This window comes from Oncorhynchus gorbuscha, linkage group LG07, assembly GCF_021184085.1.
Source record: "Oncorhynchus gorbuscha isolate QuinsamMale2020 ecotype Even-year linkage group LG07, OgorEven_v1.0, whole genome shotgun sequence".
NCBI classification, from domain to species: domain Eukaryota; kingdom Metazoa; phylum Chordata; class Actinopteri; order Salmoniformes; family Salmonidae; genus Oncorhynchus; species Oncorhynchus gorbuscha.
In genome coordinates this window covers 20512343-20531344 of record NC_060179.1, presented here as the reverse complement: position 1 = coordinate 20531344, position 19002 = coordinate 20512343, and the positions used below count along the sequence as shown (strand labels likewise).

General features: G+C 41.3%; 1 protein-coding gene across 1 annotated transcript in view; it reads right to left on the bottom strand.

Annotated features, from left to right (window-relative positions):
• The window catches only part of scn5lab (sodium channel, voltage gated, type V-like, alpha b), a 216934-nt gene that overhangs the window by 17888 nt on the left and 180044 nt on the right, over positions 1-19002 (bottom strand). The window contains 2 exon segments of the mRNA XM_046355765.1: positions 3120-3274; positions 12974-13097. Coding sequence (XP_046211721.1) covers positions 3120-3274; positions 12974-13097 — 279 coding nt within the window.

Below are 19002 nucleotides of genomic sequence, written 5' to 3'. Positions count from 1 at the left end.
TTATGCTGCCGCATACAATACATTTTTGGACTCACCTTGTTATGCTGTGCTCACTTGAACATGTAGGTAGCGCGGTGGTCCTTCTTGTGGGAAATTTTTTTGTCATCAAAGTCTGGCATCCTCTGGATTTATTGTGCTTTCAAGACAACTGAGAACTCTGAAAAAAAATATTTTCCCAGTCGGTGCTCATTTTTTTCAGAGTTCCCAGTTGTCTTGAAAGCACTGAAGTCTGAGATTTCCCAGTACCAAGTTTCCATTGGTTTTGAACGCGGCAGAAGTCATGCTGGATTGATAGCATGGCCATTGTTTTCAACTTTTTCTGGCCCATGGTGTTGAATGTTTATCATTTGACCTTGGAAAAGAGACCCTTAAACCCAAACTTGGACCACACACCCACTCCCCTGAATAGTAAGCTAGTGATTGCTTTGCAATGCTTGCAGTTAGCCTCCGATTCCTTCCAAACCACTCATTGTTGAATTTGGATTTCCAACTTGTTGTGTAATGTTTATGGCCGATATGTTTTATCTATAATTTCTCTTCATATGACAAGGATTGAAAAGGAATTGCCAGTAGATTGTCAACTTGATTCATGATGATGACTGCTTGTCTAGCTTACTAGCTAAGATTTTGAAAGTATAATAGTAGTACCCGCAAAACACCAGTCTCAATGTCAACAGTGAAGGTGGATGCTGGCCTTCTAGGCAGAGTTCCTCTGTCCAGTGTCTGTGTTCTTTAATCTTTTCTTTTTATTGGCCAGTCTGAGATATGGCTTTTCCTTTGCAACTCTGCCTAGAAGGCCAGCATCCCGGAGTCGCCTCTTCACTGTTGACATTGAGACTGGTGTCTTGTGGGTACTATTTAATGAAGCTGCCAGTTGAGGACTTGTGAGGCATTTGTATCTCAAACTAGACACACTAATGTACTTGTTGTCTTTCTCAGTTGTGCACCGGGGCCTCCCACTCCTCTTTATATTCTGGTTAGAGCCAGTTTGCGCTGTTCTGTGAAGGGAGTAGCACACAGCGTTGTACGAGATCTTCAGTTTCTTGGCAATTTCTAATTTCTCAGAACAAGAATAGACTGACGAGTTTCTGGCCATTTTGCGCCTGTAATCGAACCCACAAATGCCGATGCTCCAGATACTCAACCAGTCTAACGAAGGCCAGTTTTATTGCTTCTTTAATCAGAACTAGAGTTTTCAGCGTTGCTAACATAATTGCAAAAGGGTTTTCTAATGATCAATTAACCTTTTAAAATGATAAACATGGATTAGCTAAGACAACTTGCCATTGGAACACAGGACTGATGGTGGCTGATAATATAGATGTTCCATTGAATATCAGCCATTTCCAGCTACAATAGTAATTTACAACATGAACAATGTCTACACTGTATTTCTGATAAATTATATATTTTAATGGACAAAAAATATATATTTTATTTCAAATCAAGGACATTTCTAAGTGACCTCAAACTTTTGAATGGTAGCTAATATTATATATATATATATATATATATATATATATATATATATATATATATATATATATATATATATATATATATATATATATACAGTGGGGCAAAAAAGTATTTAGTCAGCCACCAATTGTGCAAGTTCTCCCACTTAAAAAGATGAGAGAGGCCTGTCATTTCCATCATAGGTACACTTCAACTATGAGAGACAAAATGAGAGAAAAAAATCCAGAAAATCAGTCCAGAACTACACAGAAGGATCTTGTCAATGATCTAAAGGCAGCTGGGACCATAGTCACCAAGAAAACAATTGGTAACACACTACGATGTGAAGGACTGAAATCCTGCAGTGCCAGCAAGGTCTCCCTGCTCAAGAAAGCACATATGCATGCCCGTCGGAAGTTTGCCAATGAACATCTAAATGATTCAGAGGAAAACTGGGTGAAAGTGTTGTGCTCAGATGAGACCAACATGGAGCTCTTTGGCATCAACTCAACTCGCCGTGTTTAGAGGAGGAGGAATACTGCCTATGACCCCAAGAACACCATCTCCACCGTCAAAAGTGGAGGTGGAAACATTAAGCTTTGGGGGTGTTTTTCTGCTAAGGGGACAGGACAACTTTCACCGCATCAAACTGACGATGGACCGGGCCATGTACTGTCTAACCTTGGGTGAGAACGTCCTTTCCTCAGCCAGGGCATTGAAAATGAGTCGTGGATGGGTATTCCAGCATGACAATGACCCAAAACACACGGCTAAGGCAACAAAGGAGTGGCTCAAGAAGAAGCACATTAAGGTCCTGGAGTGGCCTAGCCAGTCTCCAGACCTTAATCCAATAGAAAATCTGTGGAGGGAGCTGAAGGTTCGAGTTGCCAAACGTCAGCCTCGAAACCTTAATGACTTGGAGAAGATCTGCAAAGAGGAGTGTGACAAAATCCCTCCTGAGATGTGTGTAAACCTGGTGGCCAACTACAAGAAACGTCTGACCTCTGTGATTGCCAACAAGGATTTTGCCACCAAGTACTAAGTCATGTTTTGCAGAGGGGTCAAATACTTATTTCCCTTATTAAAATGCAAATAAATTTATAACATTTTTGGCGTGTGTTTTTCTGTATTTTTTTGTTGTAATTCTGTCTCTCACTGTTCAAATAAACCTACCATTACAATTATAGATCATTTATCATTTCTTTGTCAGTGGGCAAACATACAAAATCAGCAGGGGTTCAAATACTTTTTTCCCTCACTGTAGATATTGCATAGTTAGTTTTGTTTCGGTATATTACATTGAAAGTGTCTAATATTGCGTTCATTCGATTATAATTCTCACAGTAGAGCGAAACGTTAATAGTGTTAACTAAAGGAGAAAACTGTAGAAAGTTGGGTGAAGTTAAATTTCGTGCTTATCTGCGTTGGCTCATATTTCTTCTGCGCTGCAGTCTGAGGGGAGCTGCGCGCTGTGTAGAGGGAACATTGGTAACAACATCTCACAAAGCCTGAGACCATATTACAGTAGCCGTCCGTGTCAGACTGCTCGGTGCCAACCTCTTCCCCGGTTTCTCTCCCTGGCAGATTAACCAGTTAGCAGGCAGAGAAAACCACCCGGTGCCACTGCCACACAACCCCTACCCAGCATGCACACTGCTCACCAGAGCACCGCTGCTCAGCAGGATCATGAATATGATGAAGGACTCGAACCAGCTGTGCTCCACGATCTGAAAGCAGGTCTTCCTTAACCGCCACCAAGCCTGGCCCAGGCCCTCCGTGGTTTGGATATCACAGCACTGGAAATGGCGTACGCATACTGGGGGAGATAGAGAGAAAAATCTATGTTTGAAAGAGATCATTAAAATTCTAGTTAATGACAAGTGTTGTGACACATCATGTCTCTTTCTTCAAATTTGTATTGAAGGCCAACATTTTCCAGATGCATTTAAATTAATTGTCCAGTGAAAATCTGTTATATTCTGTTAACTCACAATTAAATAATGTTGTTGACCAATCCTATACTCATATTTGTGACCAAAGCATAAATTGGAGAAGAAACAGTTTAAGAAAAACACACAAAAATAAAAAATAAACATGCTATTTCCTCATAAATCATGATGTCATGTTGGCTCATTGGCTGAGCTGTCCAATCAGCGGTCTACTGAATATGTTTTTATGACCGTTATATGCCCACACCATTCTGTTGTTGTGGTACTTCCACACCATTCAAATACAGAAAAGTTTGTTTAACATACTTAATTACAATTTTCGGGAAGGAAAACTATTTAATTTCTAATAATGAATTAATTCTAGGCCATATTTCATAGAAATCTGGAAACACTGGACAGTTACTTTAAGATACGGTACGCCTTTTCGGCCCAGGATATCCTGCGCCGGCTCTGCGTGCTGTGTCTCCGGGGCCCTGGGAGGGTGCACTTCACCCTATGCCTGCGTCTGGGCGATTGTGGGTATTGAGCCTAAGGGAGAGGTGCAAGTGGTATGCACCAGATCTCCAGTGCTCCCCCACAGCTCGGTTCAACCTGTGTCTGCGCTCTGGAGTGGTCATCCAGCCTGGAGGAGTGGTGCCAAGGCTGCGCACCAGAGCTCCAATGCTCCCCCACAGCCTGGTCTATCCGGTGCCTCCTCCACGCACCAGGCCTCCTGTAGGTCTCCCCAGCCGGGTGGGTCCTGTGGCAGCCCCAGGCACCAGGCTGTGTCTCCGTTTCAGTCATCTGAGCCCCCCGTCCAAATGAATGTATTGCCTGTAAGCTTAACAATGACGGGATTATGGTAACGGACCACTTGCAACTCAATTTGTAACGACGCTCTCACGGTCTTTCTTGGAAGCCGAGGACGATTTAGCGCCCCTGGCGCCGACATCTGCCAAGCAAATAACAGCCGTCAAGAAGAAATCAAGAGGCCCTATTGACTATACATTTACACTTATCGGCCTGTCGATATACAGTTAGACTTCGGATTAAAGGCATTTCCTATGGGATGTAGATTTTTGGGTTCTTTGAGCGTACAAAGAATGCAAAATGCCTTTGCTGAAATGCTGCTACCTTTTCTCTGAGTGTATGAAGGGTCCCTCCCTGATTTAGTCCCTCAAACTATCATTAGGCAAGTCCAGAGAGTTTTGGTTTGTTAGGTTGGCGGTCATTTTGCATGAGAAGCCATTAGTCATGGCACTGAGCAAGAGAGTCGAAGCTTGACACAACCAATGTGACATAGTGAACGCCTTAAACGTAAACATGGGTCCTCATGTACATTGCTTCCCGAAACTATTCCCCTTGACTTTTCCCCCATTGAGATGTTTTGTCACTGGCCTCCACACAATACCCCATAATGTCAAAGTGGAATTTTTTTGAAATATACCCAATTAATACGAATTTTAAAGCTGAAAAGTCTTCAGTCAATAAGTATTCAACCCCTTTGCTTAACAAGTCACATAATACGTTTGCATGGACTCACTCTGTGTGCAATAATAGTATTTAACATGATTTTTTGAATGGCTACCTCATCTCTATACCCCACACATATAATTATCTGGCGAGCAGTGAATTATAAACACAGATTCAACCACAAAGACAATGGAAGTTTTCCAGTGACTCGCAAAGAAGAGCACCTATAGGTAGATAGGTAAAAAAACAGACATTGAATATCCCTTTGAGCATGGTGAAGTTATTAATTACACGTTGGATGGTGTATGAACACATCCAGTCACTACAAAGATACAGGCGTCCTCCTAACTCAGTTGCCGGAAAGAAGGAAAACAGTCAAGGATTTTACCATGGGGCCAATGGTGACTTTAAAACAGTTACAGAGTTGACTGTGATAGGAGAAAACCGAGGATGAATCAACAACATTACAGTTACTCCACTATACTAACCTAATTGACAGAGTGAAAAGAAGGAAGCCTGTACAAAATAAAAATATTCCAAAACATGCATCATATTTGCAAGCAAATTAACTTCGTTTGGGGCAGATCCAATACAACACATTACTGAGTACCATTCCATATTTTCAAGCATAGTAGTGGCTGCATCATGTTATGAGTATCCTTGTAATTGTTAAGGACTGGGGAGTTTTTTAGGATAAAAAATAAATTAAATGGAGCTAAAACACAGGCAAAAACCTGGTTCAGTCTGCTTTCCACCTGACACTGGGAGATGAATTTACCTTTCAGCAGGACAATAACCTAAAACACAAGGCCAAATCTACACGGGAGTTGCTTACCAAGAAGACAGTGAATGTTGTGGCAGAGTTACAGTTTTAAATCTACTTGAAAATCTATGGTAATGATCAACCATCAATCTGACAGAGCTTGAAGAATTTTGAAAATAATAATTGGCAAATGTTGCACAATCCAAGTGTGGAAAGCTCTTAGAGAATTACCCAGAAAGACACCTGTAATCGCTGCCAAAGGTGCTTTTACAAAGTATTGACTCAGGGGTGTGAATGAAACACACTATGTATACAAAGTATGTGGACACCCCTTCAAATTAGTGGATTTGGCTATTTCAGCCACACCCGTTGCTGACAGGAGTATAACATTGAGCACACGGCCATGCAATCTCTACAGACAAACATTGGCAGTAGAATGGCCTTACTGAAGAGCTCAGTGACATTCAACGTCCTAGGAATGCCACCTTTCCCGACAAGTCAGTTTGTCAAATTTCTGCCTTGCTAAAGCTGCCCCGGTCAACTGTAAGTGCTGTTATAGTGAAGTGTAAACCACACAAGCTCACAGAACGGGACCGTCGAGTGCTGAATCGCGTAGCTTGTTAAATTCGTCTGTAGCTTGTAAAAATCATCTGTCCTCGGTTGCAACACTCACTACCGAGTTCAAACTGCCTCTGGAAGCAACGTCAGCACAATAACTGTTCATCGGGAGCTTCATGAAATGGGTGTCCATGGCCGAGCAGCTGCACACAAGCCTAAGATCACCATGCGCAATGCCAAGCGTTGGCTGGAGTGGTGTAAAGCTTGCCGCCATTGGACTCTGGAGTAGTGGAAACACATTCTCTGGATGTGATGAATCACGCTTCACAATCTGGCAGTCCAACAGACGAATCAGGGTTTGGTGGATGCCAGGACAATGCTACATGCCCCAATGCATAGTGCCGACTGTAAAGTTTTGTGGAGGAGGAATAATGGTCCGAGGCTGTTTTTTTAACGCTACAGCATACAATGACATTCTAGACAATTCTGTGCTTCCAACTTTGTGGCAACAGTTTGGGGAAGGCCCTTTCCTGTTTCAGCATGACAATGCCCTCGTGCACAAAGCGATGTCATACAGAAATGGTTTGTCCAGATTGACGTGGAAGAACATGACTGGCCTGCACAGAGCCCTGACATCAACCCCATCAAACACTTTTGGGATGAATTGGAACACCAAATGCGAGCCAGGCCTAATCGCCCATCATCGCTCAACACCCGACCTCACTAATGCTCTTGTGACTGAATGGAAGCAAGTCCCTGCAACAATGTTCCAACATCTAGTGGAGAGCCTTCCCCAGAAGAGTGGAGGCTGTTATTGCAGCAAAGCAGCAAACTCCATAATAATGCCATGAGTATGATCCACATACTTTTGGTCATGTAGTATATTTCTGTATTTTATTTTCAATGCATTTGCAAAAATATCTCTAAAAACATGTTTTCAGTTTTTCATTGTGTTATTGTGTGTAGATAGGTGAGAAAGAACATATATTGAATGATCTATTTTTAATTCAGGCTGTCACACAACAAAATGTGTGACGGAGTCGTGCCTGGCCATGCAGCCGTGGGTGAACAGGGAGCAGGAGGGGACTGAGCACGCACCCCCAAGGGGGGGGGGGGGGTATGAATTCTTTACTGAAGGCACTGGATCTGCCCCAGCTAAACTACAGTGCTAGTGCTGCCTCCTCTAGCTCTGAAACCCTGATGAACCTTAACCTAAGGAACTCCATGCTTCTTTCAACAGAGAGGTAACAGCCCAAGCTGTTGAGTTTATAAAATGGCCTCCTTTATGTTGTCAACTTGATAGTTTACACTCAACAGAGCTGGACTGTCTTTAAATAGAAAAAAAGTATTAAAGGTTTGCGAATTAGTCTACATACAGTATTCCATCAAAATGAAAGATGGTGCATTGGAATATACTGTATTGCTGTGGGTGACATTACATAATTTTCACCTAAATCACATGTAGCCTAGGTGTCACTCTTTCCGCTTTAGCCAACTTACTTAGTTGAATACACAACATGGGGTCAGTAACAACAGTCACCTTTTTGTCTGTTTAACTGAGTTCTACCTGGAACCAAACATGTTTATCTTATGGGGACAGCCACAGAACCATTTTGGAACCCTTTTTTCCAAGAGTGTAGAAGATAGAGGAATTGTTAGGCTGCTGTAATGTCCCAATACACTGGATGTTCCACCAATTCAGTCCAATTGAAGAACATTTTTAACAATTTTTTCATTCTGTAACAACTTTATAAAAAACTTTCAAAAGGTCACCAAATTAAATTACCCTTTTGATTCTGTTTAACTGACTTTGTTCTAGGGCCAATGATAATAATAATGAACTTTTTTAAATATAATTTCAAACATGAACAATTTATCTTATGGGGACAGCTGGATGTGATCTTATATGATAGTGATAATATAATGACATGATAATGATAAATAGTGAAAACTTACAGACATTTTTGGGTTAAATGGGTTCAAATCTTCCTAGAAGTGACAGAGAGTGCATGGAGGGACATGTCAAAATGCAGAAGTTTTGCACTTTCGTAAGTCTTTCTTCATTTAATGAATTCTCCATGTGGTCTATATTAAAGTGTACTTCATTTATTATAACAGGCTTTTCATGTTAAAATACCAAAGGGACATACTGTACAAGGCACTCTTTTCATGGAATGACCCAAATAGCTCCATGATTTATCTAATTTGATTTATTTTGTGTATTATGGTGGAGCGCCGCCATTTTGTCCTTCTTACACAACCCAGAAATGTGTGAAATGCGGCCATGTAAATATGGCCTCTTCAACTATGCTCCAGTGACAGTACTCCTGCTCCATCCCAGGATAGTTTTTCAATTTTGGGGAAGCACAGAAACATGTAGTGTTCTTAGTATTGCCATGGAGACCGTAACAGTGGTGTGGAAATGGAATAGCATACTACTACATGCCTTTATTGGGCATAACTATACTATATTTAAGCAATAAGGCCAGATAGGGTGTGTTATATGGCCAAGGGCTGTTTTTAGGCACGACGCAATGTGGAGTGCCTGGATACAGCCCATTTGGGTTTATATTGGCCATATACAACAAAACCCTCCAGTGCCTTATAGCTATTATAGACTGGTTACCAACGTAATTATAGGAGTAAAAATAAATGCTTTGTCATACCTGTGGTATACTTAAGCTATAAGGCCCTTAGCCGTGGTATATTGGCCATATACCACAAACCCTTGAGGTGCTTTATTGCTATTATAAACTGGTTACCAAAGTAATTAGAGCATTAAATATACATGTTTTGTCATACGCGTGGTATACAGTCTGATATACCACGCTGTCAGCACATCAGTATTCAGGGCTCAAACCACCCAGTTTATAATGTCTGATATACCATGGCTGTCAGCCAATCAGCATTCATGGCTGGAACCACCCAGCTTATGACTCCCCTTTTGGGCCTTCCAGGGAGCACATGCTGCCATGTCCAAGTAGTCTTATTTGGGGCCACATCTAACAAACAAACAGTGACTCATGAAGCCTACTGTGAGTATCACATGATTGGTAATAAATCATTGTGTCACTAAGAGCCTGCGGTAATGGCGGGATCAGAGTAGGGCTGTTGTGGTGACCATATTACCGCTGCACCGGGGGTCACAAGTCATGAAGGCAGTCAAATTCCACATGACCGTTTAGTCACGGTAATTAGGCTTCTCCAAGCTCTGATGCTGCTGTTCATTGGTAGCCTACCAACCTTGCTAACTGCCTGGTACTCAGCACTCTATTGTACCTCTAACCACTCTGACATCAATGCAAATGTATCCAAGAATCTAATCAAACACTTCATGAGAGCTCATGTTGCGCAACATTTCTATAGGCTATGCAAATGCAGAAGAAAACTGAGTGATGGCCGTTAATAAAAAGAGGAGGATCCCATGAGCTTTCTATAGGCTAGGCCTACTATATTTATTGCTCAACTTTCTTAATATTAAGCACATTGCTTATATTTACAACAGGAGTATAGACTGCCTGGCTGGCATGAAAATATACCACAGGGTCTCTTTTTCATTTTATTAAGTGAATAGATGACATGTATTTTTACACTGCCCCTGTTTCGATACAGCTGCATGATAATGGCCCATTCTAAATCATAACAAATGTCACACATATATTATTTAGTGTATGTAAAGACAAAATGAAATCAAGAATAGTCTGATGGGCCTGACAATATTAGCCTATCACTTATACATTATCACTTGTGAATGATGCCCAGCATAAGAAACAGCCTTTTTTTGTGACTTGGGGAAGATATTTTTTACCATAAAAATGCACCTTTATAATAAAAGCATTACATGCATAATAACACTCTAAGCTAAACGTTCAGATCTGTTGCGTCAGCCACATAGCATTTATTTTTTGTTGATGCTATTGGTTGTATTAATTTGGGATCGGTTTGGGATATTTATTTATCACACAGAATAGAATAGGTCAACTTTTGTACTATGGGGGATAGTAGATTGACATAGGCTAGTGCTTTTGCTGGTCGTTAGACCTACTCATCTTGTTGGCTGATGAAAAGTAAATGTGGACAGTTCATCCAATATCTTCAATATGCACCTCGGAGCAGAGCAGTTGCGTCCCTGATGTGTCTGTCTTAACTTGTAGCCTGTGAGAAAGACCCGATCACGTGATGGAGAGCTGCGTGAGTGAGAGACACTTCGGATTGCGCAGCACGCTCAGGGAGAAGGGCACAACGCAGCACTCCAGCCTCAAAAGCATGGATTTGTTTAGGGTGCATTACGGCCACAAAGGGGATGCCGCTGTGAAATTCAAGGCATTATCAAGTGCTTGTCAAATTGTGAATGAGAGACTATTGGAGTGTGTACAGCCTGCGCAAAAAGTTGAGCTCATGCCTTTCAAGCAACTTTAAAAAAAATCATCATTAGAGTTTCATTTTGCAGCCTTACAATGTATGACAAAATCGAAACATATAGCCCAACGTTTGTAGAACAACTAAAGTTAGATTAATAACTAAATTAAGCATATAGGAGTACCTATTTCCTTGTTAACCACTCAACACAGTGCGCTCTCCCTCAAATCGTTTGGAGAAAATCTTTATATTTGATTTTATTTATTCAGTTTAGTTCAATTGTTTTCTTCATACTATAAAATAATATAAAATAAGCCAATCTTATAAGCAAATCTTGTCTGCTAATTGAACTAGTGTAGCCCACAGCCATTTGGCATAGCCACATCACGACCTAACATAAGGACAGCTCAGAGTATGCTATTCTGTTCTTCTGAAATAGACTACATTTTCTTCATATCATCCTTCTTTAGACATGTCTAAAATAAGTAATGGATTTATTGTGTGGAAGCCAGGAGATGCTAGATGTGTTTATGTTAATTAACAGTCAATTACCGTGAGACCGACAGTTATTTGCTTGACAATCATCGGCTGACGAAATTTCATGACCGCCACAGCCCTAGATCAGAGTCCTGGTTGTCCAAGGAACACAAATGGATTTCCATGGTGATGTACCCAAACCATTAGGCTTGTCACACCCTGATCTGTTTCACCTGTCTTTGTGCTTGTCTCCACCCCCCTAGAGGTGTCACCTATCTTCCCTATTATCCCCAGTGTATTTATACCTGTGTTCTCTGTCTGTTGCCAGTTTGTTTTGGGTCTGCCTGCCCTTCGAGACTGCCTGCCATTCTGTACTTTTTGGACTCTGATCTGGATTACTGACCTCTGCCTGCCCTTGACCTGTCGTTTTGCCTGTCCCCTGTTCTAGTAATACACTTTTGTTACTTCGACCCTGTCTGCATCTGAGTCTTCTCCTGAAACAGCTTGCATTTTGTATATTATTAAGTCACCTTATATAAAGCCCCTGTGTAAGACTACCCACAACCCACTCCCCTGTGTTTACTAGCGTTATGAGGTATTACACTGAAAGGGATAGAAGGTTTCAGCCTCTATTGTAGTCCACATTATTAAAGGAGTTATGGTGCAATGGTTGTTTCTATGGATACTGTGCTCCCTGTGTAGTCAAATGAACATGTACATATAGTAATATGATACCCCATACACAAGTCAGACTGTATTCAGTAAAAACCTCAGTGTCGGCATTCAGGAAACACCTTTAAACACAAACCTAAAAACACTAACAACTAAATGACTTCCCACCACAACTAGTCAATAGGTGTGTAAAAATGGATGCATCATTAGAGCGTGATCCCCTAATCAAATCTTGGTTCCAAATATGTATCAACGTTCACAAGACCTTCAGTAATGACCTTCACGCTCTAACATGAACATGTCAAAAGCTTTTTGGAACAACCCCCAACAACGCTGACCCTTTCAATGTACACTCAGCTACTGCTGACTGTTTCAGTGTACACTCAGTCATTTACCATGATTGTCTCGGAGACATCACGCGATTGGTCTAAGTTACCTCAGACCGTCTGAGGGAGTTGATTAGTTGCGACCAAATTTAATTCAGGTAGTCAGTCATCATCAAATTAACCAGAGTCCATTTAGTGTCTGAGACGCCTTTTCAAATCTCTGCTGACACAGGACATTCAATTTAATGCGCCATTACCCGTTCAAATGTCACTTAATTGTTTAATGTTTTATATCAAATGGCCTCCACTTGAAGCCGAAAGCCAACTGTTTGGGGTAGCCCAGTGTAAATGTTTAGATTCAGGCTTGCAGTGAGAGTGAGTCAAACCCTCTACTAATGTAAGCTGTTAAAAATATACAAATGTTTAGGCTGGATTGCAACGTTATCCCCACCATCATGGCACATTATTATACACATTTGAAATTTGATAGAAACATATTAATTCAATCTGTTTGACGTGTTTCTGTCTCTGTTTTGATTTCCACATACAAAATAAACAGATTGTCAGGTCAAGTTGCCCATCTTGTTTTTTTTCTCTCCAAACATTACATTAAATAATATTCCTTAAATGTGCTTGCTTATACTTGTATTTTCTTGGTCACATGTATCACTAGTAATACATTACTAGTGCATGTAAATTGTAAGCTGTATGCTTTTTCATGCTGCTACCTCTTGGTGCCACTCCCTTAAAAATACAAGGAATTTCTTTGAAGCATGATGTAATACAGTACAACACATTCTGTTTTATTTGAGTAAAGATGTTCTGAAGCAAACATAATGGTGTCCTGTCTCCTTACCGACATTTGGCGTCAGAAGTGGGATCTAAAACCACCGCTTAGCAACACAATCTCAATGGGACTCACCTGACAGTAATGTAACAATCAAGTCAAATAAACTTACCATCAGGGAAGCAGTTGTCAGGATCCATGGTCTCTTCGGCCATCTCCGAATACTCATCCTCTTCCTCCCCTGGCTTCCTCAGATCCACTGTGCTGCCCTCGGATAGGCTGATGTCATCCTTCACCTGAGGATAACAACCAATCAGAGCCATGCTAGATGAAAATAGTTATTATCAGGTGATTGATGACTGGTGTATTGCTATATTGGTGATTTATTGACAAGAGAAGGGGATCTGGTAGATATGGAGAGAGTCATTCAGTCTTTTTCTCCATTTATGAGAAACATTCAGAAGGTTATAATTCTCCCAGTAATAACTACTTCTGTTTTGGTGCATATAAAGCCTGGGCACAAAGTCTCATATAGAACCTAACCTGGTATTACCTTTGTGGCATTTACCATATTGTAACTTACAGCACATCTTAATCTTTTGCTTGGAAAGCTATAATCTGTAGTGTTAGTTTTAATCTAATCTGGCAAAATCAAATCAAGCTATCAGCGATCTGGACTGATATTATAGCATGATAGACAGAAGAGGTGAGTCGGCTGGATATTTAGACAGAATACAGGCAAGCTCCCTGAAACTCTTTAGATGGGTATTCAGTGTGATATTTGTTTCTCCACACATACTGTATACTGTGTAAAGCTAAAGGTTACAGTATTCACCTTTTACAGTAAGCACTAAGGAAATACATTGCCAAGCTACTTGAAGACACACTTCAGTAACCCTGCTTAATAATATGCCATCCATTTGACATTGTGTGTCTGTTATGTAATAAGTGTCGGGTGTATGTAATCAGGATGATGTGACAGAATATCCTACCCAGGATATTCTGTCTGGTTTCTGGCTCTAGCTCTTCCTTCCTGTTGTTGACGCCCTGCAGGCTAACACGTGATCACACTTCGGGTCCTGTCATGGTGGGGCTCATATTGCTATGAGCTCCATATGTGCGTGTCCGTATGCACACCCACACACGCACTCACGCACGCACGCACGCACTCAACGCACACACACACACACACACACACACACACACACACACACACACACACACACACACACACACACACACACACACACACACACACACACACACACACACACACACACACACACACACACACACACACACACACACACACACACACACACACACACACCACCCCTCAGGGTCACTGTCCCGACACCGACTCCCCTCTCACCACCCAGCCCCCTCAGGGGCTCAGTCCTGACACCGACTCCCCTCTCACTACCCAGCCTCCTCAGGGTCACTGTCCCGATACCGACTCCCCTCTCACCACTCAGCCCCCTCAGGGGCACAGTCCCGACACCAACTCCCCTAATGTTTTGTATAGTCAGTGTATATCTATATATTTTCTATGATATACTTTTGTTACCTTGGACATGGAAAAATGCTGCATCCACTTTTGAACTAAATATTTACACTGGGACACTGTGGACTGTTTCCAGGGTAACTGTAGTGTCTGTGCTGCAGGTGAGGTGACAACACCAGAGTCAAGAAAACAGTCAGGCATAAACACAGAGTAAAGTGTGGGTAGAGGAAGTTCCAGGGTGACAAAAGTCAGCTTTGGGCATAATGAACCCTCAACGTTAAATCATTATTTAATGCATATCCATGGCCATGTGGCATTTAAAGGGTTGGTGCACCCCAAAACAGAAGTATGACTGATGTTTTCATACTTGTAAAGTGGGCTAAAGTGTAGCGGGGCGGCAGGGTAGCCTAGTGGTTAGAGCAACCGGAAGGTTGTGAGTTCAAACCTCCCAGCTGACAAGGTACAAATCTGTCGTTCTGCCCCTGAACCCACTGTTCTCAGGCCGTCATTGAAAATAAGAATTTGTTCTTAACTGACTTGCCTGGTTAAATAAAGGTAAAATAAAAAATAAAATAAAAAATAAAGTGAAGGTCAATCCATACCTTTATTAATATATTCTCTAAAGTCATTTGGAATTCTCTATGCATTCCCTCCAACCTCAAGAATGCTATCATTTGAGAGCACAGCTCAGAGAGAGAGGGATTACTTAACAGTACAGTAGATCCTCTCAACTGTTCATCACCAATACAGTCATACAGTCATTCAGCCATTCTCTGCAGACAATGCAGTCATACAGTCATTCAGCCATTCTCTGCAGACAATGCAGTCATTCAGCCATTCTCTCTCACTTTTACATTCTCTTGGCTTTAGAGGATCAGTATTCTATTACCACTGTCAATAAACCCGAGAATAATGACATCAACCTAAAACCAATACAGTCATTGTCCTGGTCAACTTCATGATTATGAAGCTTTCTTTTGCTCTTCCTTCTAGATACACAGATAAACCTTTTATGTCATCTCATGTCATCTGTTGAGGTTTACTGGTTATACCATACCCATGTCTGGCTTGTAACAACACATCATCCGATGTACATTACTGCTCCGCCTGTCGAGCGGGCATCCCATGAGCCTCTGTGTTTTACAGGCCCATCGTGCTCAGCTTAGGGGGTGACAGGGGAGTTGGTATGTCTGGTATACCTGAACCAATAACACTGGTTGTACACTACGCCCATGGTCCCAATAGACAAATACACCTACATACACACACACACACCAATCACTTTCCCACCCAACACTTATAGTTCTGACATACTGTTTACTATTATTATGATAATAAGTATTATTATCATCATTTGTATTATCATTTGTATTATAATTTTGTTTGTATCATTATCATTCATTAATTTTTTATTATCATCATTATCATTATTACCATTATTATTATTGTCATTATTATTATTAACTTATCATTTTTATTATTATCATTATTATTGTCATTGTCATTATTATCATTAATATAATTTTTATTAATAGCATTATCATTATTATTGTCATTGTCATTATTATCATTAATATCATTTTTATTATTAGCATTATCATTATTATTGTCATTGTCATTATCATCATTATCATTTTTTAAATTAGCATTATCATTATTATTATAATAATTATCATTATCATTATCGTTATTATTGTTTATCGTGCTACCAGTCACTTTCTCCAAATCCCTGCCTACATGTACATCCCTGCACATTGTACATTTGCTACTGGCACTGACCCTGTACATAGCTTACATTCTTATGATATTCTAGTTCTCTCTCTTATGTCTTATCTTTATGTTGTTTTTGTCATACTATTTTAATATTGAATACTTGCAAGTTAAGCATTTCAGTATATTTGTGCATGTGACAAATAAAACTTGAAACTTGAAACTATCACAAATACCAGGTGCAATGTCCCCCACATAACATACCTATAAATAGCCCCTCTGGAGAGAGAATTGTGCACTAAGCAGTGTTGCACACACACACACACACACACACACACACACACACACACACACACACACACACACACACACACACACACACACACACACACACACACACACACACACACACACACACACACACACACACACACACACACACACACACACACACACACACACACACACACTCTACGAAGAAGGACTCCTTGAAAGTATATAACTAATCTCTCTGGGATTTTTTGTGATATTTGAGGACAACAATGTTATATTTTGCTGCGAATGTCCTGCGAATGTCCCGCGTTTGTGTATTTTAAAGGTGGTCAGCCGAGGTTGAGGATCAGGAGTTATTGGTGTCGTGGCAGACATTAAGGGATTTAGGTATTCAAGGGGTTGCAAAGACCAACACAAGAAGCTTGATGAGAAACTCCAAAAGTAATGCGTCACCATCCTTGACCTGGTGAGTCGAAGACGGAGGTGTATGTTTTATAGAACATGAACAATAGGGAGATGTCTGAAAAGTGGCTATACCTGATTCTGGTTTTAATTAGCTGTTTACCAGGATCTTGATTAGCTGATAAGCTGAATCAGGTGTGTTACAGCAGGGTTAGAGGAAAAGCCTGCATACCCATTTCTCTAAGAATTTTGGCTTTCACCCTTATTTAGACATTACATTAGAGCCATTGATATGCTACGAGAAAAATCCCTGCTAAAACAATTTCAAGCATGTTTTCCGTCAATAAATGATAAATCATGTATCCCATTTCCTCATCAGTCTCAGAGCCTCTGGGATCTGAGATGTACCCGGTTGTTGCCGTGGCAGCGTTGTCGTGGTTGCGCTGTGCGGCGCTCGGACACAGCTGTGTGCCGTTACACAACCGTTGGTCCCTGGAGAACCCGAGCCTCTGAGCCTTCCCACCAGCTGTCTGGTGTCTTCCACCGATCAATTCCCGCTCTTCTCCAAATCCCACAACTTCCTTTTGCGGCCCGAGATGTTCTTATTCATACTAGTAAGACACATAGAATGCAAGCATCGCAATACATACAGTACAGTAGCTTCATGCTATAATATTACTTTCAGAAAGTTCTGAATGACTCAACTGTGAATTTCCAATAACATGCAAATCCCATAATTTACTTGTAAGGAAAGGACCATTTCCAAATTGTCTTTCAAATGAGTTTCTGTATCATAACAATCACATGTTGTGGAGTATGCTGAGGTATACCCTCTAGGAGATGGGAACTATAAAACACCGGCAGGATATGTAGCTCTGTAACATGAGCATGGTCTCTCTATGTTAAGCTCCACGCTCATCTGAGCAAGATTAGCCTTGCACAATAACCCTGTTAGTGGGATAATCAACATAAGCCTCCCGCTAAAACAATATCAAGTCATTAGCGAAGGAGTTGACTTTACAGTTAGAAAGCTATGCTTATGATGTACAAGGGCTCAATGGCACAATGGTGTCAACAGCAGCTAGGGTTCCAGGCTCCACAAACACACACACATGCACACACACCCTTCCCTCCGAAGTGTAAATAGTGGTCCGGGCCTTGGCCCCTGTAGTGATGAATCAGACAGACAGACCGTTGACTGAAGAAGAGGTAAGGTGGGCGTCAGAGGTGAAACAATCCCATCTAAATTTCCCCAGTCTTTCAGCTGGCTGTGGCAATACAGCTCAGATGGGAGAATTGTCCCGGGTGCGAGCTAACGCAGGGCGCTGCTTTTTTCTATCACACCCTCCCAGCCATACTTTGACGTTGAGGTGTTGTGAAAGGGACGAGCCCGTGTCTGCCTCGGCTGCATAGTCTCTTCATAGTAAAAACAAGAGCGGAGTCGCTGTTTGCCTGCTGCTAACCTATTGTAACTATTAATTGTCCTCTACCATGAAATCGAGAAGGGAACTGTGGATCGGTCTCCGTCCGTTCGTCTGTTTAATCTGTTCGTCTGTCCATTTGTTTGTATGTTAGTCACACGCAATTATCTCAGACAGAACTAACCTGATTTTGACAAAACTTGGGTGAATGATGCATCTTGCCATAGAGATCCGGCATTTATAAAATGACACGGCGGAAGCTATAGTAAATACAGTAACTGACATTTGTGAGTCAAACCAGAGAGGATGAGGTGAAGTGAGAGGGATAACTGGGCCCGAAATCTGTCTTCTCCAGCAAGTGGCATTTTGTTGTTGTTGTGTGTTTGTATGGAGGTCAATGAGAGAGTTGAATTTGTTTAAGAAAACATTGAATGGCTTATTTGTAACATGTGGCTTATTTGATCAAATATCATTTTTGTAATACTTAAGTTGTTACTAGTATACTGATGCCCAGTTGAATGTTATGTCATCGGGCGAAAGCCCGGGGGAAGCACGCCCGTCTCAAATGTAACATTCATCTGCACAACTCGGGCATGTTTTCAACAAAGCAGAATGGTACATCGTCCAAAAACAGGCTCTAACCAATAGTGCAAAAAAAAGGTATTAGGTGAACAATAGGTAGGTAAAGAAATAAAACAACAGTAAAAAGACAGGCTATATACAGTAGCGAGGCCACATACAGACACCGGTTAGTCGGGCTGATTGAGGTAGTATGTACATGTAGATATGGTTAAAGTGACTATGCATATATGATGAACAGAGAGTGGCAGTAGCGTGAAAGAGGGGTTGGCGGGTGGCGGGTGGCGGGACACAATGAAGATAGCCCGGTCA